This window comes from Gymnoscopelus braueri, assembly GCF_963280865.1.
Source record: "Gymnoscopelus braueri genome assembly, chromosome: 14".
In the NCBI taxonomy this organism is placed as follows: domain Eukaryota; kingdom Metazoa; phylum Chordata; class Actinopteri; order Myctophiformes; family Myctophidae; genus Gymnoscopelus; species Gymnoscopelus braueri.
In genome coordinates, this window is record NC_137619.1 from 45,743,967 (window position 1) to 45,770,266 (window position 26,300).

At 43.0% G+C, this 26,300-nt stretch overlaps 1 protein-coding gene across 1 annotated transcript in view; it reads left to right on the plus strand.

Moving 5' to 3' along the window:
- The window catches only part of LOC308100915 (zinc finger MIZ domain-containing protein 1-like), a 308,008-nt gene that overhangs the window by 265,895 nt on the left and 15,813 nt on the right, over nucleotides 1-26,300 (plus strand). Inside the window, 11 exon segments of the mRNA XM_080450101.1 lie at nucleotides 7,515-7,653; nucleotides 14,288-14,420; nucleotides 15,433-15,674; nucleotides 16,549-16,642; nucleotides 16,644-16,706; nucleotides 16,708-16,761; nucleotides 18,384-18,671; nucleotides 19,942-20,124; nucleotides 20,971-21,039; nucleotides 21,275-21,440; nucleotides 23,490-23,631. Of these exon segments, the coding sequence (XP_080306227.1) occupies nucleotides 7,515-7,653; nucleotides 14,288-14,420; nucleotides 15,433-15,674; nucleotides 16,549-16,642; nucleotides 16,644-16,706; nucleotides 16,708-16,761; nucleotides 18,384-18,671; nucleotides 19,942-20,124; nucleotides 20,971-21,039; nucleotides 21,275-21,440; nucleotides 23,490-23,631 (1,573 nt within the window).

Below are 26,300 nucleotides of genomic sequence, written 5' to 3' on the forward strand. Positions count from 1 at the left end.
GTCTTATAGCAAATCCTCTTGTGTTATTCCACTAGCCAAGATAAAAGAACACTTTATTTAGCATTTAGCGTTTAAAGCAGTGGTTCTCAAAGTGGGGTCCGGGGACCCCCAGGGGGTCCTTGGGGGCATTCCAAAGGGTCCCCAGCTAAATTAGTTAAAGGTAGGGTAAGTGATATATATATATATTTTGTTTTTGTTTTGTTTTTGTTAAAAAGGTTAAAGTACTATATTCTGATAGTAATCATTGCTACAGAGCGTTTGTTCGGTCACAGACAGGGGTCTCTCCAGCTCTTTAGTAAACAGAATATAATACATTTTCAGGTAGGTGACACATTTTAAGCCAATCAGGAGAGAGCACTGAAAATGCATTTTCTGTTTAATAAAGAGCTGGAGAGACATGGGAGACTCCTTATATGGACAGGACACTCTATAGTAACGAGCACTATCAGAACATAGACCCATTTTGCAATTATTTGAATAATTGCAAATCACTTACCCTACCTTTAACATAGCATCAACATCAGTTTAACCCAAGCCCCCAGAACCAAGAGGGAGCAGTGAAGCTCATTGGACATGCTGGCCGTTCATATGTACCTCAGCTTATACACTCTATGCACAGCAGCCATAGTGTGAAGACATTCACAGGTGTTGCCAATGATACTAATGAAGGCTCTGTTCCATTCTGGTCAAACAGAGTCAGGGTGCTGATATTGTGCATGTTGGCTCACTGGAAACTAGTGATGAGCGGGCCGACCGGTAACCCGCGGGTCCCTCGACCACCCGGCGCGGCGCGGGTGGTCGAGTCAGGATTTCAGAGGCAATTATGCGGGCTGCGGGTGAGCGGGTCAGCCGCTCTCACACGCAAAAAAATAAAATAAAACTATTTTGAACAACATGCTTGTTTATTTAGCCCATGACAATGTTGTGCTACTGTAGACATTTAAAGCGACTTTGGGTACTTAAAAGAGCGCTATATAATATATATATATTCCCGACGCGGGTCGCGGGGCGGGTTGAGCCATAGATTTATATATGGGTTCGCGGGGCGGGTTGAGACGGGTTGGGTTCCGTGGCGGGGCGGGTCATGAAAAAACGCGACCCGCACATCACTACTGGAAACACTCTGCTACACCAGTGGGTCTAAAGTTGGGGTTCAGGGACCCTCATGTGCTTCCAAATGGCCCCTTACGGGTGTGTAACGGGTCCATTTGGTTCCATTTGTACACTCTCAGAGTTATGGGGGTCGTGGAAACAACTGTGCTACACTAAATGGAACAGAGCCTTCATTAGTATCATTGGTAACACCTGTGAAGGAAGTGATAATATGGCTGCTGTGCATAGAGCCAATAGAGGCTATGCGAGTGACATCATCGTACCCGGAAGTTATGCGGGAACGTCTACTGAGTGGCAAAAAACTACTTTCTGACAGTCCATACATCCAAACAGAAAAGTCCTATCTGATTGTATTAAACAACGTTAAACTCACCAACATGGCAGCTGTATGGAAAGCTTGAATTATCCTCTTTCTATCTGCAAAGTTTTTGTTTCAAGAAGATCCACCATAGAGCTACTTTCTGTCGATAAATTCCATGCAGGTGATTATTTTTCTAAGTGTCAGAGTTTGGAAGCGCTTGTTTTCAATAACGCAACATCCTGCTTCCTCCTGCATTATGTGACATTAGAAACAGGTAGTACGCAGGACCGTTGAGTGATTTCCAACAAGCGCTTCCAAACTCCAACACTCCATGCTGCTCAGTGTTTTGCCACTCAGTCTAGATGAGGGGGGCGTGTCCCGGTGGACAAGTGACGCATGTGCATACTCTCTATTACGGCCGTGTCACAGAGGCCCCAAATAGGCCCCGCCCTTCACATTTCCCAACCAGGAAGAAGGGGTGAAAAGGGAGTAGTATGCGCTGGGTGAGCTACTCCATACCAAGTGGATGGGCAGGGGATTTCCGGTGCCCTCTCTATTATTTTTTTAACTCTATGGTTTAACCACTTTAACCCTATATACATCAGCTATTTGTAAATAGCCGATCTCCAAGCTCTACAAGCTCAGGTCAAGGAGTCATGGACATGAAAAAAGTTTGAGAACCGCTAATGTAGACTCTGCTAAGCTTTTCTAAATTTGCACGGTACAGCACCAGGAGAATACCTCCTCTCTATTATGAATGGCCTTAATAAAATCTTGCAGGGAAATTTTGATAAGCAGATCTGGCAACCCTGGCTTCTAGACACAGCGCGGGGTCATGGCCCGGCAGATACTGTACATGAAGTCACTCTTCTTCTAAACCCAGCAGAAAAGTATTCCCCCATGGCCCGTGTCTCTGCCATGTAGAACTGTTTGGCTGTCTGCATCGGCTGTGTGCGTGGAGCTGGTCTTTAGGTCTAAATGGTGGGTTGTCAGCTGAGCAGACCGGTCCACAGTGTGGAGGTGGTGATTTAGTGGGGAGATAAGCTCTCTGTAATGGCAGGGTGGAATAATTTCTCTTTAACTAGGAGGAGGCCTGGCTCTCTCCACCCTCTAGAGGGAAAAAAAATATCTCTCCTCTCCTCTCCTCTCCTCTCCTCTCCTCTCCTCTCCTCTCCTCTCCTCTCCAGCGTTGCCAGATCTTGTGAGAGAAATAAGCAACCAGGTCTATGAAAACAAGACAAAAAAGAAGCGTGTAGGCCACATGAGCACTTCAAACCTATATGTCAGCTGTTTTAAAATAGCAAATCTACAAGCTGCGATCTGCTCTTTTCAAAAAACTCTTGAGAAAAACATTTTAGCAACACAAATCTGGTACGGGGGTCCCTGGCACGAATTATAATTTCAGATGGGGGTCCGGTCCGTGGACAGATACACATTCATTTGGGGGTCCTTGACATTAAACTTTTTGAGAACCACTGGTTTAAACAATAATCCCAAAATTTGGATGCAAGCCCAAATAAGCAACTACACTTTAGAAACAAGCCCCAAAAAAAACACAACCACCAATATTTACAAGCAACTATCCAGAAAAACAAGCCCAAAGTCGCTTATAATAAGCAGACCTGTCAACACTGCTCCTCTCCTCTCCTCTCCTCTCCTCTCCTCTCCTCTCCTCTCCTCTCCTCTCCTCTCCTCTCCTCTCCTCTCCTCTCCTCTCCTCCATGCCTTGACAAGAATTTAGATGATCCTATCCTCATGAAACCTATTCTTGAGATCTGTAGGTTCAGCATTATCAGAAGTCTTAAAATATTGAGCCCTCAGATGTGTTGAGGATGGCCCGGGCGCCAGCCAGTGGAACTGGGTGTTCATTAACCCATTAAGACCCGGAACACATCAAAAATAGCGCGGCACTCGAGCTTGTAGATCTGCTTCTTTCTTTTTTTATCGTGAAAATGTGTGCAAATCTTTGAATATATATGTATATTTTTTTACTCAAATCTTTGCTTCTAGGGGTCCCTGGAACAAAATATTTTCAGATTGGAGTCCGCGGCCAAATACATATCATTTTGGGGGTCCTTGACATGAAAAAGTTTGAGAACCACTGATTAAAGCAACACAAGTTTTTGTTGTTGTTTTAGACTATGGTGACGTCATCTATAGGAATGCTTCCCCTTCTACCCTCAAGGTTTTAGATTCAGTTTACCACTCTGCTCTGCGCTTCATTTCTGGTGAACATTTTAGGACCCATCACTGCATCCTATATGACAGGGTAGGTTGGCCATCCTTGGCTGACAGGCGAAACAAACATTGGTACCTATTTATTTTTAAGGCAATTGATGGGACTTTGCCATTATACATAAACTCTTTGATGGAATGGAATCCTGGAGCGCATGGGACACGCTCAAATAACTGGCTGACGCTAAAAGTCCCTAGGGTAAAAACTGAACTGGGGAAAACAGCCTTTTGCGTTAGTGCCCCAACTACGTGGAATGACCTGCAGCTGAAATTTAAGATCAGTTCGCCCATAACATAAGGTCAATTTAAATCTTTGATTGCAGATCTACCCACAAATGTCTGTAACTGTTTTTAATTTGTTATTGATATGAATATGATGTTGTATATTTTTATATATGTTGTATTGATGTTGTACTGTGCTATATCTCGACGACACTGCAAATGAGGGCAACCTCAATGTCTTTCGAGAATAAATAAAGGTTTGAATGAATGTTGTTAGGATTTAGAAGACATTTGTAGAATCCTCCAGAAGCAAAGATTTGAGTTACAAATGTTGGCTTAAAAATATATATATATTCAAAGATTTGCACAAATGTTCATGATTTTTTTTTTAAATAGCAGATCTACAAGCTCATAGCGCGGCGAGCTTGTAGATCTGCTATTTTTGAACAGCCTTCCCGGTCTTAATGGGTTAAGAGTGCAGGGCGAGGCGTCTTGTTTTATGGATGGAGAGGCCGAGCAGAACGCCAGCGCTCTCTCTAGAACACGTCCTCTCCTTCTCCTCTCTCTCTTGTCCGTCAGCGACGAGACCCTCCGAGCATTTTGAGCAGCGATGGAGGAAACTAACTAATTTACTCGAGTACTGTACTTTTTAAGTTCAATTTTTGAGGTACTTTTACTTTACTTGAGTGTGTGCATTTTTTTCTAGAGGATTTTTTTTTTTTTACTCCACTACAGTTATTTGAGAAACTTTAGTTACAAGTTACTTTTAACCAATTAAGCCCTATGTTGACTGTATGTGTTCATCTTGTTTGACTGTGAGTCATTAAATGGTACTTAAGGGGTACTTAAGGTGTGAACTTTGTAAAATAAATAGCAGATCTACAAGCTCACAATGCATTGTGAGCTTGTAGATCGGCTGTTTTCACTATTTTTGTACGCCGCCATTGCACAACAAAGTCTAATCAAGCTAATCAATTTGGTCAATAATTTTAAAAGAAATCAATTAGAATTCATTCGTGCTGATTCGTTGATGGGGGGGGGGAATTATCCCCCCCAAAATCTTGCTTCTGGATTATTTGGTTATAAGCTGGTTATTGGTTCTAAATATTGGTTTCGATATATTTTTGGTTATTTGCCCCGGCCCTAATAGAGCAGTGGCCAAAACGCTCGAGACCCAAAAGAGAAATGACACGTTTGCCCAGGCAAGTATATATAGCAAAATAGTAAATCTGCAAGCTCACAACGCGTCGTAAGCTTGTAGATCTGCTACTTTCACTACTAATTTAGTTATGAAATACTTATTTTTTTAATTGAATAGTTTTTAATTGAAGTTGGGATTTTTTTGTTTAAACTTTTTTTGATCTTATGAAATAATATATATATATATATTTTTTTAAATGTAGGAAAATATATATTTATTTGCGACCCCATAAAAATGTGTCCGCGACCCAAAGATGGCTCCCACATCTGTGTAACCACTTAAACCATTATTTAATTATTCAAAAATAGCAGATCTACAAGCTCATAGCGCGGCACTCGGTTCCCGACCCACTGTTTGGGAAGCAGTGTAATAGAGCATGTCCTCTGCTCTCTTGTGTGTGTGTGTGTGTGTGTGTGTGTGTGTGTGTGTGTGTGTGTGTGTGTGTGTGTGTGTGTGTGTGTGTGTGTGTGTGTGTGTGTGTGTGTGTGTGTGTGTGTGTGTGTGTGTGTGTGCAGACGCTCGGAGCATGCTGAGCAGTCTGATTAGTCATTACCCTCCTCCTCCTCCGATCGATACGTGGAAGAGAGCGAGAGCCGCTAAGAGGAGAGAGGCATAGAGTGCTGCTCTTAGCGGCAGTGGCGGAAAGCATCCGAGTACATTTACTCGAGTACTGTACTTGAGCCATTAAGACCGGGAACACACCTGTGTGTCATTCTTAGATTTCTTTGGGCTATTCAAAAATAGCAGATATACAAGCTATGTAGCTTGTAGTTCTGCAATTCTTTTGAAAAATCTTTGAACATAATATATATATTTTAAAGCGAACATTCTTAACTGAAAGCTTTGCTTCTGGGGATTCTACAAATGTCTTTTTTTTTAATGTATGTTGCTGTATATATCAATGGTTCTCAAACTTTTTCATGCCAAGGACCCCCAAAATGATATGTATTTGGCCGCGGACCAGGGACCCCCAGAAGCAAAGATTGGAGTTAAAAATGTATATATATATTCAAAGATGTGCACACATTTTCCTTTTTTGTTTTCTTTTTTTTTTGTATAGCAGATCTACAAGCTCATATGACATGAGCTTGTAGATCTGCTATTTTTGAATAGCCAAAGAAATCTTAAAATGGCACAGATGATTTCCTGGTCTTAATGGGTTAACGTATGGGTACTTGAGGTACTTTCACTTTAATTGCAATTTTTTTCAATACTTCAGAGGCAAAATACTGTATTTTTTTTTTTTTTTACTGACAGCTTCAGTTGCTAGTTACTTGCTGATGCATGTTCATGGGGTTACTTGCAGATGTATATTACAAGAGGCTGAGGTGCATGTTCTCTGCCATGTTCAACTGGTTGCAATGGTTTCCTCTGACACCAAAATACCACTATAATCGGGTGTCCTTGACCTGAAAAACATTTGAGGACCACTGAGCCTTAGACATACTGGATACTGTACAATTAGATTCCATCTAGTACTCTTTCTCTCTCTCTCTCTCTCTCTCTCTCTCTCTCTCTCTCTCTCTCTCTCTCTCTCTCTCTCTCTCTCTCTCTGTGTCTGATCAGTTTCTGCTCATCCTGAAGAAACACAGGCGGGGAGGGGGGGGGGGTTCTTTAGTACGGCTGATAAAGACCAGTCTCTGCAGATAGATGGAGACTGTGTGTGTATGTGTGTGTGTTTCAGTGTGTCAGTGAAATCCACACACAGCCTTCACCGCCAGCGAGCAGTTTATTGAGTTAGGCTGCCCCCCGGAGGCCAAAAGGAATAGTGTGAAATGACGGTTGGAGACACACACGCACACACACATACACACACACACACACACACACACACACACACACACACACACACACACACACACACACACACACACACACACACACACACACACACACACACACACACACTGCACTTCATCAAAGTCGATATATATCTCTGTTGAGTCAGCTTAACCCCGACATAATCAAAGATGGCAACGTTTTTACAAGGTAAAACGCTGAAGTACGAGGCACGGCAGGGACATGTTTTATGTGAAGCCGTAAATTATTGTGAATGGAGTTTTTTAAAAGGTTGCGGATTGCAGTATTTGAGAGTTTCTTTTTGTCTTTACATACCTGGGCTGTATCTTTGCAATGAAAGGAATGCACGGTGAAAAACCGATCTTTAATGGACCAGAATGATGGAGTGTGTGTGTGTGTGTGTGTGTGTGTGTGTGTGTGTGTGTGTGTGTGTGTGTGTGTGTGTGTGTGTGTGTGTGTGTGTGTGTGTGTGTGTGTGTGTGTGTGTGTGTGTGTGTGTGTGTGTGTGTGTGTGTGTGTCTTTCTGTGTTCCCACCATGTGCGTACATGTGCATGCACAGGTCGGCATATGTCCATGTCAGTGTGAGAGACGGAGACAGGAGACTAACGTGTGTGTGTGTGTGTGTATGTGTCTCTCTGCAGCCCTGCTGTCATCGTGGTGCGAGGAGCTGGGTCGTCTCCTACTCCTGCGTCACCAGAAGAGCCGGCAGAACGAACCGCAAGGCAAAGTCCCCCCCATGCAGCCCACCATGAACAGCCTCAAGCCTGGACTCACACACAAGTCAGTACCTATATACCCTAACCCCCCAGGGGGTCCTTGAGGGGGGTTCCAGGGGGTCTCCCCAGGAACCAAATGGACCCTTACCCAAGTCTGTAACTTAATGGCTAACCATGGGGGTCCGTTGCCAAACGTTTGGGAATCAAAATTTTCATGTCAAGGACCCCCAAATATATATATCGTTGCTGTCGGGCAGAAACCTCTTATCTATATATTTGAACTTTTTGTGTTTTTTCGTAAATTAACGGCCTACTTGATCACACTACAGCGCCACATGGAAGCATCAAAAGTAGCAGATCTACAAGCTCAAAACGCTTGTAGATCTGCTATTTTTGAATTTGAATCCTGAAAAGTAACAGTTTTGGACATATAAGGTTTCCACCCGACAGAGACGATATACAAGTTGTTCTCAAACCTTTTCATCTTAACTCTCTCAGTGCCAAGCCCCGAGTTATCCCGAGTTTTCTCTGAATATCCTCCCTGCCAGAACGAGAAATCCTGAGTTTTTACTTTTTACTGTGGTCGCGCTATTCTGTTTATTTTTCATGATCACTTTCGCTTTCTGATTCCTTCAGACTCATTGGGTTCCGGTTTCATGACGCAGATTCCGTTTCCGGTTCAATTTTTTTCCCGCGTCATTTTTGGCCAGAATAGGGAAAGTCACGTTTTTTCACACGGTATAAAAACGAACGGAGAGGTCTACTTCTATTCTCTTTGGTCTGGGTGACTAACAGTCATCGTAGTTGTGTATCACATCGTAATTTAGCCCGATCAGCGATTGTCGAAAAAGTCACATCCGGTTAATGACCGGATGTGACGTAAGCCTGTTTGGCAACGAGGCGATCAATGTGTCGATTTGCTGCTCTCTACTGGTAGAACTGTCGTAAGTGTTTAAAACCCCAATCAGAGAATTTATTTGAATGAAAAATTACAAAATAAAAAAATGTAAAAACACGCAAATCGCTGGCACTACTTTATGAAAATACTCTTGGCAGTGAAAGAGTTAAGGACCCCCAAATTCATATGTATTTGGCCTTGGACCCCCATTTGAAAAGCTTTTGTGCCAGGGAGGGACCTCCATAAGAGAAGATCTGTCGAAACGTTTAGAAAATACCAGATCTGTAGATTGGCTATTTTCGAATGGTCAACATTTAGTGTTTAAAGTTTAAACTGTTCCTCATTTTGCTGGGGACACCCCCCCCACCCCCTCTTGCTGGAACCCACTCAAGGACTCCTGGGTGTTCCCGGACCCCTCCTTTGAGAACCACTGCTTTATACAGTGCATCTCTGTGATATGACCCGCTGTCACTCATGGAGACCATGCTTACGGTAGCTTAAAGGGATAGTTCACCCCCAAAATGACTCTTTTTCTATCGATTACTCAAAGAGTGTCCTTTGTGTCTCCTACCGGAACCCACTGCTCGTCATCAAATTATTGGCATAGGAATGCGACAAAAATTAAAATATTCCATATAAGATAATTCCAACACAAACCGGCTTTGGGAAGGAATACACATGATCTGGAGTAGTGCACACACACACACACACACACACACACACACACACACACACACACACACACACACACACACACACACACACACACACACACACACACACACACACACACACACACACACACGTTGGTACTACTATACAACATTTTTGACGGCAGCCTGAGCTATACTTTGTTGTGTGCCAGTGTCACGCAGCAGAAATAGCAGCCTTACAAGCTCACGATGTGTCGCAGCGTAATGTCGTGTGAGCTTGTAGATCGGCTATTTCCGCTGCCCGGCACGGGCACACAACAAAGTTTAAGACAGGCATAACTCCATCCCTAACCCCTAAACCTAACCTCTGAATGTCTAACCCTAACCCTAACTCCAACCTCTTTTCCTAATTATAAGCCTGACTCTTTTTTTAAAAATCATTAACCAAGGCATCTGTCATTTTAACCATTATCTTATACTTTGGCTATTCAAAAAAGCAGATATACAAGCTCATAGTGCCGCGCTATGAGCTTGTAGATCTGCTGTTTTGGAAAAATCATGAAAATGCGCGCAAATCTTTCAATACATATTTTTCAAAGCGAACATTTGTAACTCAAATCTTTGCTTCTGGGGGATTCTACAAATGTCTTCTAAATCCTAACAGTTTTTTTTTAAGCGTATGTTGCTATATCAGTGGTCAAACTGTTTAATGTCAAAATGTATTTGCCCGCGGACCCCCATCTCAAAATATGTTGTTCCAGGGACCCCCCAGAAGCAAAGATTTGAGTAAAACATGTTTGCTTTAAAAAATATATATATATTCAAAGATTTGCACAAATGTTCACGATTTTTCAAAAATAGCAGATCTACAAGCTCATAGCGCGGCACTGAGCGCTATGAGCTTGTAGATCTGCTATTTTTTAGTAGCCCAAAGTATAAAATAATGGTTAAAGTGGTTACACAGATGTGTTCCCGGTCTTAATGGGTTAGAGCAGGGGTGGGCAACTTTAATGATGGAGAGGGCCACTATATTTCCACACTCACTCCAGAGGGCCACATTGCATATACTGTCGGGCAGACACCTCTTATCTCCGTATTTTAACTTTTTTCGTAAATTAATGCCGTACTTCCCCATTCTATGTCACACAAAAGTAGCAAAAATGCCGATCTACAAGCTCAAAACGTGTCGCAGTGCGACACGTTTTGAACTTGTAAATCTGATTTTTCAGATCAGATTTTATTTTTGGCTTGAATTGGAATCCTGAAAATTAACTTTTTTTTATTTCAAATGCATTTAGTTATACTTAGGTTAACTTTATGAACTTAAATACAAATACATTGGACATAAAAAAGACAATACAATTTTTATACCAGTCATTAAGCTACATATATAGACTGAAGTAATTGTAGCGGGTTATGTTTGCATGTTTGGAATTGTAACAGCTAAAATCAATAATATATCAGCATTCCGATATTAACCTGCGGGGCACATTAAGTGAAGGTGGGGGCCGCGGGCCGCATGTGGCCCCCGGGCCGCCAGTTGCCCATGTATGGGTTAGACAACCATTTATCTTGTGAAGACCTGGGAAATTGTCCTCACAATGTCTACTTGTCAAATTCTACTATATCGACGTTGTGGGGACATTTTGTGGGGACATTTGGTAATACAAGTGCGTACACACACACACACACACACACACACACACACACACACACGCACACGCCTGCGCTGCGCGCGCACACGCGCACACACACACACACACACACACACACACACACACACACACTCTAGGAAAGAGAGCAGTGAAGTCATAGTTTGTAGAACATTCCGTGCTCACTCCCTCTTGCCTGGGCTTGGCTGCCAAGAGTAAACTCACCCTCCGCTGAGGATGCTGGGATATGTTGAGCATTTATAAGGAAATATTGAACACGACGTCCATTCCAAACGGCTCACCTCTAGAGAAACAAAAAACACACTGCCGTCCAAGAGCAACGGTGGAAGAAGTACTTAGTTTTTTTTATTGCTACTCCGTAAAAGCTACTCCCCCCCACGAGGGCCCGGTTTGTTTATTATGATTCACACTTTCTCATGTTTTGGCCTGAAAAGTCTGTCTGTCTGTCTGTCTGTCTGTCTGTCTGTCTGTCTGTCTGTCTGTCTGGCAGCGACTCCCAAATTTCATCACAGTTTATTATTATTTTTTTCCACGAGGGCATGCAAACCCCCCTCCCAGACAAGTCCTTCTTGCTGTTTTCCTGGAGAGAATGTTTTGAAATTGAGATCCAAAACATTTGGAGTTGCCTAACCCTTTGGCAGGACATATTCCCCAAACTATCCCCTTAAAGGGGACTACCACCCATTTTCAACATTAAACTACCACCTTTATATACCTTAGGGAGGCTGGTGTATGGAAGTATGAAAAAGGTTCCACCGTTCAGTTTGAATACTTTATTAACACGATCATTATTAGTACAAGAAGTGCAGTCAAAAGGTAATGCTAAAAGCATAACACAAAAAGCCCCAGGGACTTGCTTCGTTTGTGGTCCATTCATTGTACTAAATTCATCAGTAATACATATAATACATACAATACAATACAAAACATATTGGAATAAAGAATCATAGGTATATTCACAGAGAAAGGAGGCACGGGGCTCAGAGGATTCTACAATCAAGGTGTTAAAGAAGTTAAACTATGTCCACTTGTGTTGTTTGAGGACAGGTGTTCTTTTAGCCCATTAAAGGTTTCATGACGTTCAGTTTTACCACACATTAAAAGTCTTTGTCATGGTCCTTCAAACGTGCATAAAAAGTTTTAACAAAAAAATCCACTCCATTGATCCATGGCAGGTGTTTTTCTCTCACATTTATAAAGCCTTTTCAACTGCAATGAAAAAATAAATCTTTGCCTGCTGGTGTCGCTGTTGAGGGATTTTGCCTGTCAATCATCGCCTCTGCTCCGCCCCCCCCCAAAGGAAAGGATAGGGGAGGGGAGGGGCTAGGAGGAGAGTGGGCGGGATTAATCGGCTGTGACATCACTGCCGAAGGGCCAAGCTCAGATTACTTTTCAGCCTAATTATTCAGACCACAGAAAATCCACTGGATGTTCAAAGTTCAGATTTTTTGGGTGTAATTGAGGTCATAAAACCCCCCAAAAAACAAAAAAAAAAAAAAGTGAAAATGAATGTCATAGAACCTTTAAGACCTGGAACGCATCTGTGTCACTTTAGATTTCTTTGGCTATTCAAAAATAGCAGATATACAAGCTGCCGCGCTATCAGCTTGTAGATCTGCTATTTTTGAAAAATCATGAAAATATTATTTTTTGATTATTTTCAAAAAACTGTTAGGATTTAGAAATGTTTTAAGAATCGCCTCAGGTCTTAATGGGTTACATTAGTTTTGACTTTAGGTATGGAAGACCATTTTGGTGGCAGCTTAGTAGAATGCATTTCCCCCCCATGTTTGAGCCAAATTGCGGGGGAACGAGGTCAGGTGATCTCCCTCTGGTGTTAAACCCATGGGCGTCACACAAAAAATAGCAGATGTACAAGCTCGCAGTGCGGCACGAAGTGACGCGCTGTGAGCTTGTACATCTGCTATTTTTGAATAGCCAACGCATAAATGGATAACGTGGTTAAAAAAATGATTGTGATGCTGTTTTGACATTTTTGCTGGGGACCCCCTGGAAACCCCCCCCCCAAGGACCCCTGGGCGTCCCCGGACCCCACTTTGAGAACCAATGGTCCAGCAGAAACAGCACGGCTTGAAAGTATAAACCTAAAAGACTTGTTGGAGCACTTTCAGCCAGTTGAGTTATATTATCTAGAACAATATGTCTTGTGAGTCAGAATAACATAATCATAATGCCATTATAAAGTACTAAGATTTAATCCCAAAGCGATTATTCATTCTTTTGCTGGGATAGAGTAGTATTTCTAGATTGCGGTATCGCTACTTTTACTTAAGTAAAAAACAAATCTGGCCATTGGCAGGACATATTCCCCCAAACTATTCACATTTGTTTGGAGTGCATGTAAGCCTTTTTGCCTCTCTCTCTCTCTCTCTCTCTCTCTCTCTCTCTCTCTCTCTCTCTCTCTCTCTCTCTCTCTCTCTCTCTCTCTCTCTCTCTCTCTCTCTCTCTCTCTCTCTCTCTCTCTCTCTCTCTCTCTCTGCAGTTTTCTTGGCCAACTAAAAGTTGTAGTGACGCAGTTTTGAGTGTTTGGGTCTTTGCTTTCCAGTAATGTGTCTTTCCCCAGTGGTTCCCAACATTTTCTGGATCAGACACAAAGATAATGTGTCTTTGTTGTGATAATTATGTTGTATATTTGTATATTTTCCGAGATTACGTGTGGGAAAACCAAGGCATGGATGAGTGTGTAATGAAAAACTTTTGACCACAACAATTAGCGTAAGCTTATGGGCTTCACTCTATGCTATGGGGGTTGTATTGCTGGGGAAACTGGACGACATGGGAAATTCTGCAAATAGACCCCATGGCCAGTTATTTGGGATCAATATAAGTAGGGAAAAAAAGGCTATATGTTATTTTAGTCTATTTAATTTAAGTATATGTTGATGCCAAAACTTTCACTCAAGTAATTTCTGAATACAATACTTTTACTTGTAACAGAGTATTTCCATATTGCAGTATTGATACGTTTACTTACCCATTAAGACCTGAGATACGATTCTACAAATGTCTTCTTAATCCTAGCAGTTTTCTGAAACACTTATGTTGCTAATATATGATATCAGTGGTGCTCAAACTTTTTCTTGTCAAGGACCCCCAAAATTAAAATTATACGTAGTTGGCCGCGGACCCCCATCTGAAAATATTTTGTTCCAGGGACCCCCAGAAGCAAAGATTTGTGTAAAAAAATTGCTTAAAAAAAATATAGATATTCAAAGATTTGCACCAATTTTCAAGATAAAAAAAAAAATAGCAGATATACAAGCTCATAGCGCGGCACTCTATGAGCTTGTATATCTGCTATTTTTGAATAGCCAAAGTATAAAATAATGGTCACACAGATGCGTTCCCGGTTTTAATGGGTTATGTAAACAAAAAATTGAGTGCTTCTTCCTCCACTGGTTTTGCTTCCTAGTGATAACAGTGGTGTGTGTTTGGCTCCGTGTGATTTTGCAGTGATGGCTCCTTCCCCTATGACTCGGTCCCGTGGCAGCAGACAACCAACCACACCAACCACAACCAGCCACAACCCGGGTCCCTCTCCGTGGTCACGACGGTGTGGGGTGTGACCAACACGTCCCAAAGTCACGTAGGTTACAATTGTGCCTCCACTTGAATATATACATCATTTCTAGAGTCTAGAGATATTTGAACCCTGATAAGCACTTGGAATGTAGAAGTTGAGGCATTACATTTATTTCGACTCGGGTTCGACAGATGAATATTGTGAAAAAAAGCCGATGTACTTATTTATTTGACAATTTGGCAAATTTTTGACTCGTTTTTATAGTATAGTTTGTTGATTACTTTTGATGCAGTAACGTTTATTTTTTTTGGTATTAAAAATGTCTTAAAAGTCATTAAATTGTCACTTCACTGTCATCTGGGATGGGGACCCCCCCCCCCCAAATCACAGGTTGAGAACCTATGAGAAACTATGACACCGTGAGTCGTAGTGAATGGTCTAAAATGTATATAGACCATTCATTACGACTCATGGTGTCATAGTGCAGTGGTTCTCAAACCTGTGATTTTGGGGGGTACCTTCCTTTAACATGTTGTTTTGTTTGCTAAGCAAATTGTTTGCTAAGCCACTGGCAGCGATTTTCGAGTGTTTTCACCAACTTTTAAAAAATCATAGAATATCTATCTTCAGTATGATCGATCCCTCCAAACGCTTTAAAAGACGTATCTGAGTCTCATAGAATCGGGGGGGGGGGGGGGAGCGTGCCGTCGCGATCATCCATTCCATAGTTATTGGCAGTTGATTGTAGGTTGTTTTCGCCAAAAAGCAGCAGAAAGCAGAGAAAATGCCATTTTTCCAAATCCATTTACATGGAAGTTAAGTTTTTTTTTTTTTGCGATCGCTGCTTCTTTGCTTCAATGGGAGTCAAATGGTGACTCATAGGTTAGCGAACAGCGCCATCTAGCGTAAAAACCACTGAAAACACGAAATCTCGTCATTCTCGTCATTGGCAATCGGAGCCTTAGCAAAATATGACGGGAAAAAAATATTTCATTGGCAGTCAAAGAGTTAACATTAATTCATATTCTGTATTTGTATTTGACTTTCTCCTCGACTACGCTGTGTGTGTGTGCAGGTGGTAAGTAACGCGATGGTCAACAGCAACAACCCTATGAACATGGGGGGGAACCACCCTATGGGTAACCACCCTATGGGTCCGGGGATGTCTGGCGGCGGGGCGGGGCTCAACTCACCGCAGTTCAGCGGGCAGCAGCAGCAGTTCCCATCCAAAGGAGGCTCCAACCAGGCCTACATGCAGCAGGGCATGTACGGCAGACCCGGCGGCTACCCCGGAGGCCCTGGGGGATACAGTGGCAGGTATACTGTTAATTTAAACACAGTTTTTTTTTCTCAAAACCTTTTCATGTCAAGGACAGGGTTGCCAGATCTGCTTATTATAATTTCCCTGCAAGTTTTTATTTCAAAATAGCCGATCTACAAGCTCACAACGTGTCGCATCTGCTATTTTCAAATAGCTGATGTATATGTTAAAGTGCTCATGTGGCCCATAGTCGCTTCTTTTGGGCTGGTTTCCCAAGACCTGGTTGCTTGTTTCTCTCACAGAATCTGGCAACACTGCTCAAGGACCCCCAAATGTATCCTGTATTTGGCAGCGGACCCCCCGCCCCCTGCCCCACCCCACACTACACCCCCCCCCCCCCCCCCCACACACACACACACACACCCCGCATCGGATTTTTTTTTGTTCCAGGTACTTCCCAAGAGAGAAGAATTATGTAAAAAAAAATCAAAATTACTAAATATTTCAAATACGCAAACATTTTTCCTTTTTTGTTTTGTTTGATACAAGCTTACAGCGCGTCACTTCATGCCGCACTGCGAGCTTGTAAATCTGCCATTTTTGAATAGCCGACATTAGAAATGGATAAAGTGGCTAAAATGATTGTTATTCCGTATTAACCCCCCCCCCTCCCCTCCCCTCGGGTGGAAACCTCATATGTCCAAAACTGTTACTTTTCATGATTTAAAGTCAAAAACGGCAAAAGTAGTAGTAGTAAATGTCAAGCTTTTGAGCTTGTAGATCTACTACTTTTGATTCTTATGTGTGATGCTGTAGTACGATCAAGTATAGGGCGTTGATTTATGAAAAAAGAAAAAATTGAGATAAGAGGTTTCTCTCCCCGACGACAGCGACGATATTACCGTTGTCTTTCTTGCATTTTTCTTGCAGTTATTCCGGCGGTCCCAACGGCCCCCCTCCAGGAGGCATGGGTATGACCTCCCCCCACTCGCGCCCGGGGGGCGACTTCACCCAGCCGGCCGCCGGCGGCCGCTGCTGCTGCCGTGGCGGCCGCCGCCGCTACGGCCACGGCCACCGCCACCGCCACCCGTGGCGGCCATGCAGCAGGAGACCCAGAACAAAGATATGAACCAGTACGGACAGGTGAGCCAAACCAAGCTGCCGCCATCCATCGCCTCCTCACGGCTGGAGACCAGTGTTGATTTTGACAAAAAAAAAATTGATTGTTTTAGTCATACTTTTGAATAAAATTCCATTTAGTTTTAGTCATATTTTAGTCATCTGAAATGTTTTAGTTTTTGTCTAGTTTTAGTCGACTAAATATTATAAGATTATAGTCGACTAAATATTATAAGATTATAGTCGACTAAATCTACAGTTGATTTAGTCGACTAAAATGTATTTTGGCGGTGCCTTGATGGCGTCGTAATGCCTGATCTTACACTTGATTGCGTGCTGAAAATAGCAGATCTACAAGCTCACAACGCGTCGCAGGGCGACGCGTTGTGAGCTTGTAGATCTGCTATTTCAGAGCGCAATACCCAAGCGCAACCAAACATAAAATGACTTGTCTTTTAGTTCTAATGGATCTCTTCTCCACTCGTCCCTCCCTAACATTTGAGTCTAGTTTTTATTTGTTGACGAAATTGTCAATATATTTAGTCTTAGTTTTAGTCGTCATAGTTTAGTTTTAATTTTGATTTGTGACAGTTTGACAGTGAAAAAAAGTAGTCTACAAAAAAAAAATCTTAGTTTTAGTCGACGAAATCAACACTGCTGGAGACCCAGCAACGACCCTATTCATGGGGGAAACATTAGTCGAAAATATGTCGGTTATTTTCGGGGGAAGAGATTTGGACGATATTGTTTTATGCATCCTAATGTCATTTTATAATTGTGTTTCCTTTGCTTGATGTTTTGTGTAAAGCACATTGAATTGCCTTGTTGTTGAAATGTGTTATACAGATAAAACTGCCTTGCCTTGCCTTGCCTGGTGTAGAAGATAATATACTACTGGCTCTAGTATAGACCTCTGGGGGACCCCGGTCAGCTATATAGTCAAGTATATAGGTTTAAAGTGGTTAACCACTTGCTTTACCTTACCTTAAGCACAACACAGGGACATGTTTTCACTCATTTTAGACATTTCGGGGGAAAAAAAATGTTTGTTCTTTCAACCAGGGATGCCTGGTTGAAAGTGCTTAAAAAGACCAAAACGTGACGCTAATATGCAGTGGAAGCCTTAAAGGGGACTCACAATAAAGATTAAAGAAGTAAATAAAAAAATAATTGGCCATAGTGCCAGCGATTTTTAGATATTCTTACCTTTTCAAGTAGTCACAGAATATTTATCTCCATTATGATCGATCCCCTGATGGTTGCTAATCACCAAGGGTTTCACTGTGCTTCCGTAAAAAAAAGAAAAAAGGCATCCCGTTCGCTTGTTATACGCCGTTGAAAATAGCATGTCTCGCCAAACAAACATAGTAAAACACAGGAGCCGAGATACAGAATATTTCCCAAATACTTTAACCAGGAAGTGAAAGGAGCAGTAAATCTTAGGATCTCGTTATCTCCTGGTTCTGTGTTTAAAAAAAAGAAATTCGCAAAACACGTCAAACACGTCATTGGCACCCAGGGCCTTCGGGAAAAAAAACATGTCAAACACGTCAATAGCACTGAATGAGTTAATAGAGTGAGAGCCTCTTTCCTTGTCTGTCTTCCCCCCCCCGATAAATAAAACAACGTGTGGTTTCGCCCTCCAGATGTGTCCGTCGTTCCAGATGGGACCTGCACAGACCTACACCAGCCAGTTCATGAGCCAGGCCGGCCCACCACGAGGGCCCCCCGGAGGGATGAACCCGGCCGGCATGCCGTCGCCCATGAACAACCCCAACATGGGCGGGCCCGGCCCCATGGGCATGGGCCAAGTTCGAGCCCCGGGCATGGTGCCTTTCGGAGCGCACGGGCAACGGATGCCACAGCAGGGCTATCCCGGAGGGCCCAGACAGGGCATGCCTATGCAGGCCATGAAGAGGCCGTACCCCGGAGAGGCAAGTGGCGACCATTTTAATCCATCACAGCATTTAGGGGGCAGTGGTGGGAAAAGTACTCAATTTTTTTTACTTAACACATTGTGTGCCAAAAACGGTCCGGACCGTTTTTGAGAAGCTATGCGTTATGTGCCATAAACGGTCCAGACCGTTTTTGGCCCATTTTTTTAATATATATATTTTTCCCACGTGGGGCGCTCTAACGAAACTTTGGGATCATCCAAGGAGTCTCTAAGAAAGAGAGGCCGGATGTGGATCCATGTCAAAAATGCTTCCGTTCGTCCGCTCCAATGTTGACTCCATGACTAAAAGCTTAATATCCTATCCTATATCCTCCTATTTATTTTTAACGTGGTGGAAGTGAGCCGTTTTCGATCGGCGATCACTCTGCAATGGAGGATCGCGTTAGAAATATTATTGTTCCAGGCAGGCGTTAGTCGGGACCCTCCGCCGTCTCGCACACAGGCTTTGTTTACATGCACGTCCGCGTCGTCCCTTGAGCAAGGCACCCTAACCCCCGCTACTAACTGCTCCAGTGGAGCTGCACTGTGGATACTGTGTGGTGTGGTGTGAACCAGGCAGCTCCTGTGTGTGTGTGTGTGTGTGTGTGTGTGTGTGTGTGTGTGTGTGTGTGTGTGTGTGTGTGTGTGTGTGTGTGTGTGTGTGTGTGTGTGTGTGTGTGTGTGTGTGTGTGTGTGTGTGTGTGTGTGTGTGTGAGAGAGAGAGAGTGTGTGTGTGTATTTTCTATTGAAAGTTGACAGGGACGTGTTTCCCGCAAAAATGACGTCATCCGGCCGGAAAACGGCTAGGAACTACCGCACCGGTTTCCTTTTTGGCCAGGAACTACCGCGCTAATAACAAAAGGGAATCTCACGCTGTTTTTAAGAGATTATAAGATTTGAAGATGGAAAAACAACAGAAAAAGAAAACACAGCACACGGTAACTAATGCTCCACTGGCTAAGAGAAACGATCCGCAGATAGTATAAAACAATTAAAAGAACGCTTTTTGAAACGCTTCCGTCATCCAGTGAAAACAAATGGAATTCTGGGTAATGCAGGCATCCACTACAGGCCTGCAATGACGGTAGTGACCAGCAGAGGTTGCTAAACATCGTTATTTGTGGACCTGCATTGTATTACTTTAACATCAATCAGCCATACTTTCTTTTGCCATTGAATTTTAATCCTGAAAAGTAACAGTTTTGGAAATACACAGTTCCCCCCCCCCCGACAAAGACGATATGTAATCTTCTCCATTGTCCTTCCAGGCACCGTATGGCGGTCAGCAGTATGGACCTAACGGTCAGTTCCCGCCCCAGCAGGGTCAGTACTCGTCGGCCAACGCCTCCAGACCGCTGCCCTCTCCTAACTACCCTGGCCAGAGGATGCCGGGAGGGCAGCAGGGCCAGGGGCAGTACCCGCCTGGCATGCCCATGGGCCAGTACTACAAGGTAAAGCTGAGGTGTCTTCAGTTAAAGGGATTGTTGGCAACATTAAGCCTAAATTTGAAAAATATCTATATATATTTTGCATTTTTTCCCCTCTATCAGCCACTATATAATGATGCTGGGGTGTTTTCCTGCATTGAAACACAGTCCTCTTTCTGAAATCGTATTTCCCTACTGTTTATGTTTGTAGCGGGCTGTAAATTAACGCACGCATGTGCGCGTCCGTGTCCGTGTGAACTTTTTACTTTCGGTTTGAAAACGCTCTCAAACTTCGTTTTTGAGGCACATAATTTACTTTTCAGATAGCGTTTGGATAGAATTTAGTTGTTTAACTTCATATATGTGGTCAATTTGTCATGAAAGAGCCTATTTAAAAATAAAAATTCAGAGAACCGGCAGGGGCGGGCAGTTCCGCGAATTGTATCCGAATAAAGTAACCTATATTCGGCATGGCCCGTTTAGAAGTCCCCTTAACTCTATGGAAGTCCTCCCTACGTCACCCCCTGGTGGTCGGGGAAACGAACTGCTGGAGTTTTTTTCTTTGTTTACAATCCCTTTAATAGGCCCTAACAGTTAACAGGAATTTACACCGAAAATTAAGGAAACATTAGAGAACACCAAATGAACAAAGACGGTAAAAACGTGAGGCATGGGTGCGATGAAAAACAGTCTAAATTCGTTGATTGGGATCCCGGACATAGCAAATCATACAAAATGAGGGTCCATGGCCTAATGCGTTTCGAATGAAAAAGGTTGAGAAGAAGGCAATAGTTTGAAATAATTGTGCTATAGAATCCGTTATAAACAACTAACCGTGCTCTTGTTTCCTCTTTTGTATGTCCTTCACAGCAAGAGCAATTCAACGGTCAGAGTAACAACTTCTCTGGGGGCGGGTACTCCTACAGCCAAGGCAATGGGGTACGTTTTCCTGCCCTTCAAATCACTATTTTCTACTGGTTAAAAGCTGCAATCCATAACTTCCTTTTTGTGTGTGTGTGAATACAATTATTTTTAACCAATCTGTATGGTAGAGTACGTTAAAAATGCATTAAGTGTTAAATAACTACTGTATATTCTGTCTGTCTGTCTGTCTGTCTGTCTGTCTGTCTGTCTGTCTGTCTGTCTGTCTGTCTGTCTGTCTGTCTCTCTGTAGCCTCCAAGGCCTGGTAACTACCCTCACTCGCCTGTCCCTGGTAACCCCACGCCCCCCATGACCCCAGGAAGCAGTATTCCTCCGTACCTATCGCCCAATCAGGACGCCAAGCCCCCCTTTCCCCCCGACATGAAGCCAAATATGACGTCGCTTCCTCCGCTGTCAGGTGAGAACTTCGCACTCAAACATTGTCCCCGATATTCCGGTCCAAAGTGTCTTTCTCTTGGCTACACACACAGCAAGCACTAAAAACTATAACTTCCACACCACCACTGCAACGAGAACGATAGCCATGAACGATATTGTTTGGATCCCTTCCAGAACTATTTTATGAACGATAGAAACGCTGACAGCCAATCAAAATCCATCAGAAGGACAAATCGGTCTCACTCACTTTCAGAATCACATCAGTGATAGTAGTGATAGTATAGTATTTTTTAACAAAGTTGAGGAGACGATAGCTGGTAGGCTGGCTGACATTACCTCAGGTACTGTAGCCTTCAACTACCTTGCCTCCTTATATAAGTAATAATCAGAGTCATATTGGCCCTCCGATGGTTCAAGTCCTATTTAAGTGGCAGACACTTCTCAGACACTTGGCAGACACTTCTCAGTCGCCATTGGGGAAGTGTCATCATCCCTAGCCCCCTTACACTGTGGGGTCCCCCAGGGCTCAATTCTCGGCCCTATCCTGTTTTCCCTCTATATGCTCCCTTTAGGCGACATAATCCGTTCCTACAATATTCAATTTCATTGCTATGCTGACGATACACAGCTTTATCTACCAATAACCCCGGACAACAAAGACAGTCTTCCCACCCTACATAACTGCATTACCGACATAAGAAAATGGATGTCTAACAACTTCCTTCAGCTGAACGAGAACAAATCAGAGGTTCTGGTGTTCGGCTCCCCCCTCGCCAGAGCCCAGATTGAAAACAACCTCGGCCCATTAGTTCCAAACCTCAAAGCCACAGTTAGAAACCTGGGTGTCACCTTTGACCCAGACCTCAACTTCCAACAGCACGTTAAAAAGGTCGTTCAATCGTCATTCTATCACCTTAGAAATATAGCAAAAATTAAATCATTCCTGTCCATTGCCGACTTAGAAAAAGTTGTTCATGCCTTCATCTTCTCGCGGTTAGACTACTGTAATTCTCTCTACACCTGCCTCTCAAAAAAATCGATCCACAGCCTTCAGCTGGTTCAAAATGCTGCGGCCCGTCTCTTAACTGGTACAAAAAAATTTGATCATATCACACCCATTCTAGCATCCCTCCATTGGCTCCCAGTTGAATTTAGAATTAATTACAAAATTTTACTCACTACTCATAAAGCCAGGCTAGGTCTAGCCCCAGTCTATATCTTGGACCTACTCACCCCATATGTGCCTACACGTAGTCTGAGATCTTCTAAACAAGCACTCCTGGCCATTCCAAAGGGTCTGTTAAATGCAAAAGGTCGCATGGCCTTCGCTTTCAGAGCCCCTACCCTCTGGAATGCCCTGCCCCTAGAGATCAGGCTCACAGAGTCTATCCCCCGGTTTAAATCCCTCCTTAAAACCCACTTCTATAGATTAGCTTTTAATGCCCAGCCCTAGTCAAGTTCATGTGCATCTCTGCTTTGCTTTCTGCATTGTTTTTAATCTTTACATTGTTTTTGTTTTGTGTACTTTTGCTTTTGCTGTTTTCTTTGTAAAGCACTTTGTAACCCAGTTTTGAGAGGTGCTATATAAATAAAGTTTTATTATTATTATTATTATTATATTATCCATATAGCCTACTGCATTGTGTCTTTCAGAACCACTGTGAGCTTGCGCAGTTTGACTATTTTGTGTGCAACTTGAGGGGTTACAGATCTGTAACTCGGAGAGTGTACAAATGGAACCAAGTGGATCCCTTAGGGTCCATTTGGTTCCATGTTTACACGCTCAGAGTTAACTCTCTCAGTGCCAATGAAATAAAAAAATATGTTCATACTGTGCCAGCAATTTTTTTATTTTTTTTCAAAGTTAAAAGAAAGTGCTTAGGAAGCGAGATACAGCCTTTTTCAGTTATAAGTTTAACAAGGAGTGGATGGAGCTGCAAATCTTCAGACAATGATATATATATATTATTTTTTTTAACTCGGGATAACTCGTTCTGGCACTGAGGGCATTCAGAAAAAACTCGGGATAATTGTGTCCTAAAAGAAAGCTGTGCTCCGTCTCTCCCAGCCCACCCGAACGAGGAGCTGCGGCTGACGTTCCCGGTGCGCGACGGGGTGGTGTTGGAACCCTTCCGCCTAGAGCACAACCTGGCCGTCAGTAACCACGTGTTCCACCTGAGACCCTCCGTCCACCAGACCCTCATGTGGAGGTAATGTAGCGCCCGGCCTGCCGCAACAACACTTCCAAACGCCTCTTAATTGTCTTGAAATGTACAATAGGCTCTAAATGCACAATAGCCGTTTTGCAGGGGTCCTCAACGTTTTCAGGCCAAGGACCCCCTAGCTGAGAGAGAGATGAAGCAGGGACCCCCTACTCTATATTGTATAAAATTGTGTTTCAGATTAAAGTTTTTTTTTACTTAGTCTGCTATTTTTTCCCTCTACACCTACAGTATAGCCTCTTTGCCAAAAATAGCCGATCTACAAGCTCTCAACGTCTCGCAGCGCGAGGCGTTGAGAGCTTGTAGATCTGCTATTTTCGGCTAATGTTCCCCTCAGAAAAGGAATTCTAGGGTTCAAGTGGTTAATGTAAAAAAACTAAATCCTATCACACAAAAATTTGGCGGACCCCCTATAGTAGCTCTGAGGACCCCCTAGGGGTCCCGGACCCCCTGTTGAAGACCCCTGATGTATTGGAAAGAAATCGGGCCTCGTTACAGTACTTCCTTTACAAGTGTTACCAATGATGCTAATTATTATGGCTCCGTTCCATTCTGGTCAAAACAGAGTCAGGGTCGCTGACATTGTGCATGTTGGCTCACTGGAAGCACTCTTGCTACACCAGTGGGTTCCAGGGACCCTCAGGGTTCCCTGAGGGGGGGTTCCAAATGGCCCCTTGCGGGCGTGTAACTCTGAGAGTGTACAAATGGAACCAAATGGACCCGTACAGGTCCATTTGGTTCCATTTGTACACTCTCAGAGTTATGGGCGGTCCTTGAAATTAAAATGTTTGAGAGCCACTGTGCTACACTAAATGGAACTATAGTATAATAGGTAACACCTGTGAAGGAAGTAAGGAAGAGGCCCAATTTCTTTCCAATATGGCTGCTGTGCATAGAGCCTATTTACGATGTACAGTAAGCATTTAGCAGACGCTCTTATCCACAGCGACTTACAAGTGCGAGATCGGAATAAGCAGAGTGAGCATGAGCTCTTGATCAATAAACAACAAGGTAAATAATCACATACATAGAATGCAGGGAGAACAGTGTAGTGCCTCACTGAAACTAGGATACCAGGAAAACAATGAACCTAGCATTGAACCTAGCATGTGCTGCATAGTGGACTAGCATCAATCGAAGTAAAAGTTGTCAAGAAGGGGCACAGGGAGAGTCTTCGTTTGAATGTTTAACCACTTTCGGTGTACTACAAGGTCAGCCTTATGTTTTTTGCCCTGCTGTACTTTTGTTTTTACCTGAACTAGAAAACAAATGACCAAATCATCCTAGCGTTTCATCTGCCTTTAACACCAAATTCACACCAGCAGTGGTTGGTATTCCACTCCACTCGGGCATTCTGAGAATGGGACCAGATTCAATGCATTGTTTATTATGGTGAGGAGCCACCTCCACTTTCCCCTCTGCTGGAGGAGGCAGAGCAGGCGAAAGAGCGACAAAGTTGATTAAAGGTGATATTTTTTTGTTTAAAGGTTAAAGGTTAAAGCTCTATATTCTGATAGTAATCCTTGCTATAGTGTGTTTGTTAAGTAACAGGGGTCTCCCTGTCTCTCCAGCTCTTTCATAAACAGAAAATACATTTTCAGTTAGGTGACAATATTTCAGCCAATCAGAAGAGAGTTCATTCAGATCAGATCAGATTCATTTTTATAGTGTTCCAGTTCCAATTTTGTCTGCTCATTTCTTTGTCTCATCACTTCCAATTTCACTTGTTTAATATGTATCCTGACTGAGTTCTTTATCCTGATTGGATAAAATTGTAATTGCATTTTCTGTTTAATAAAGAGCAGGAGAAATATGGAGACTCCTATATGCTATCAGAGTATAGAGCTATTTAGCTACTTATTTTAACCAAAGAAAATCACTTACCCTACCTTTAAGCTTTTTCGGAATGACCCATGTGCTACTAGGCTTAAGGTGCTTTAAGGTGCTGTGCACAAGGCCACACTGGGCGAGACCTGCTACTGAGAGTGTCTAACCGGGAAGTACTGCCTATGCAAGGACGTTACGTTGACGCTTTACAAATCTGTTCACTGTGAATGAAAGCCATGATGTGATTGACTGTAAATGTCAGCTCACAGTACAGGGGAAGTACATGCAACGGAAGTCCCGCCCTATTAGACATGCTCTGCATTTGGTCGCTCACCAGGCTTTTCTCCTCGGAGATTAGAAAAGGCTGTGAACGATGTTACTCCCAGGTTATAAACATTTGTGTGCGTGCAAAAGTGGTCAATAGGTTCGTAGGTTCGGTATTTGTAGTGCGCAGTCCGAAGAAAGAGAAGAGAAAGACAAAAAGAGAAAAACATAGGACAAGACCCAGGTCCCCAGCTAAATGATGGAGAGTTGATAACCAAATGGACCCTTATAGATCTTTAACTCTTGAGAGCGTAAAATGAAACCGAATGGACCCGTACGGGTCCATTCGGTTTCATTTTACGCTCTCAAGAGTTACATTATTGTTAAATATCTGCATTACTTAATTAAAGAATTGTTTTTGATCAACGTTTGCCTGTTGTCTCTCCCATGGTACCAACATCAATACAGCATGGAATTGTGGACAAAATCATATCCAACGATAACAAAATATTCAAAGTTTTGGGTCTGAGAGGCTAAATCTCATCAAACGGTGGTCCGTGGCTCAA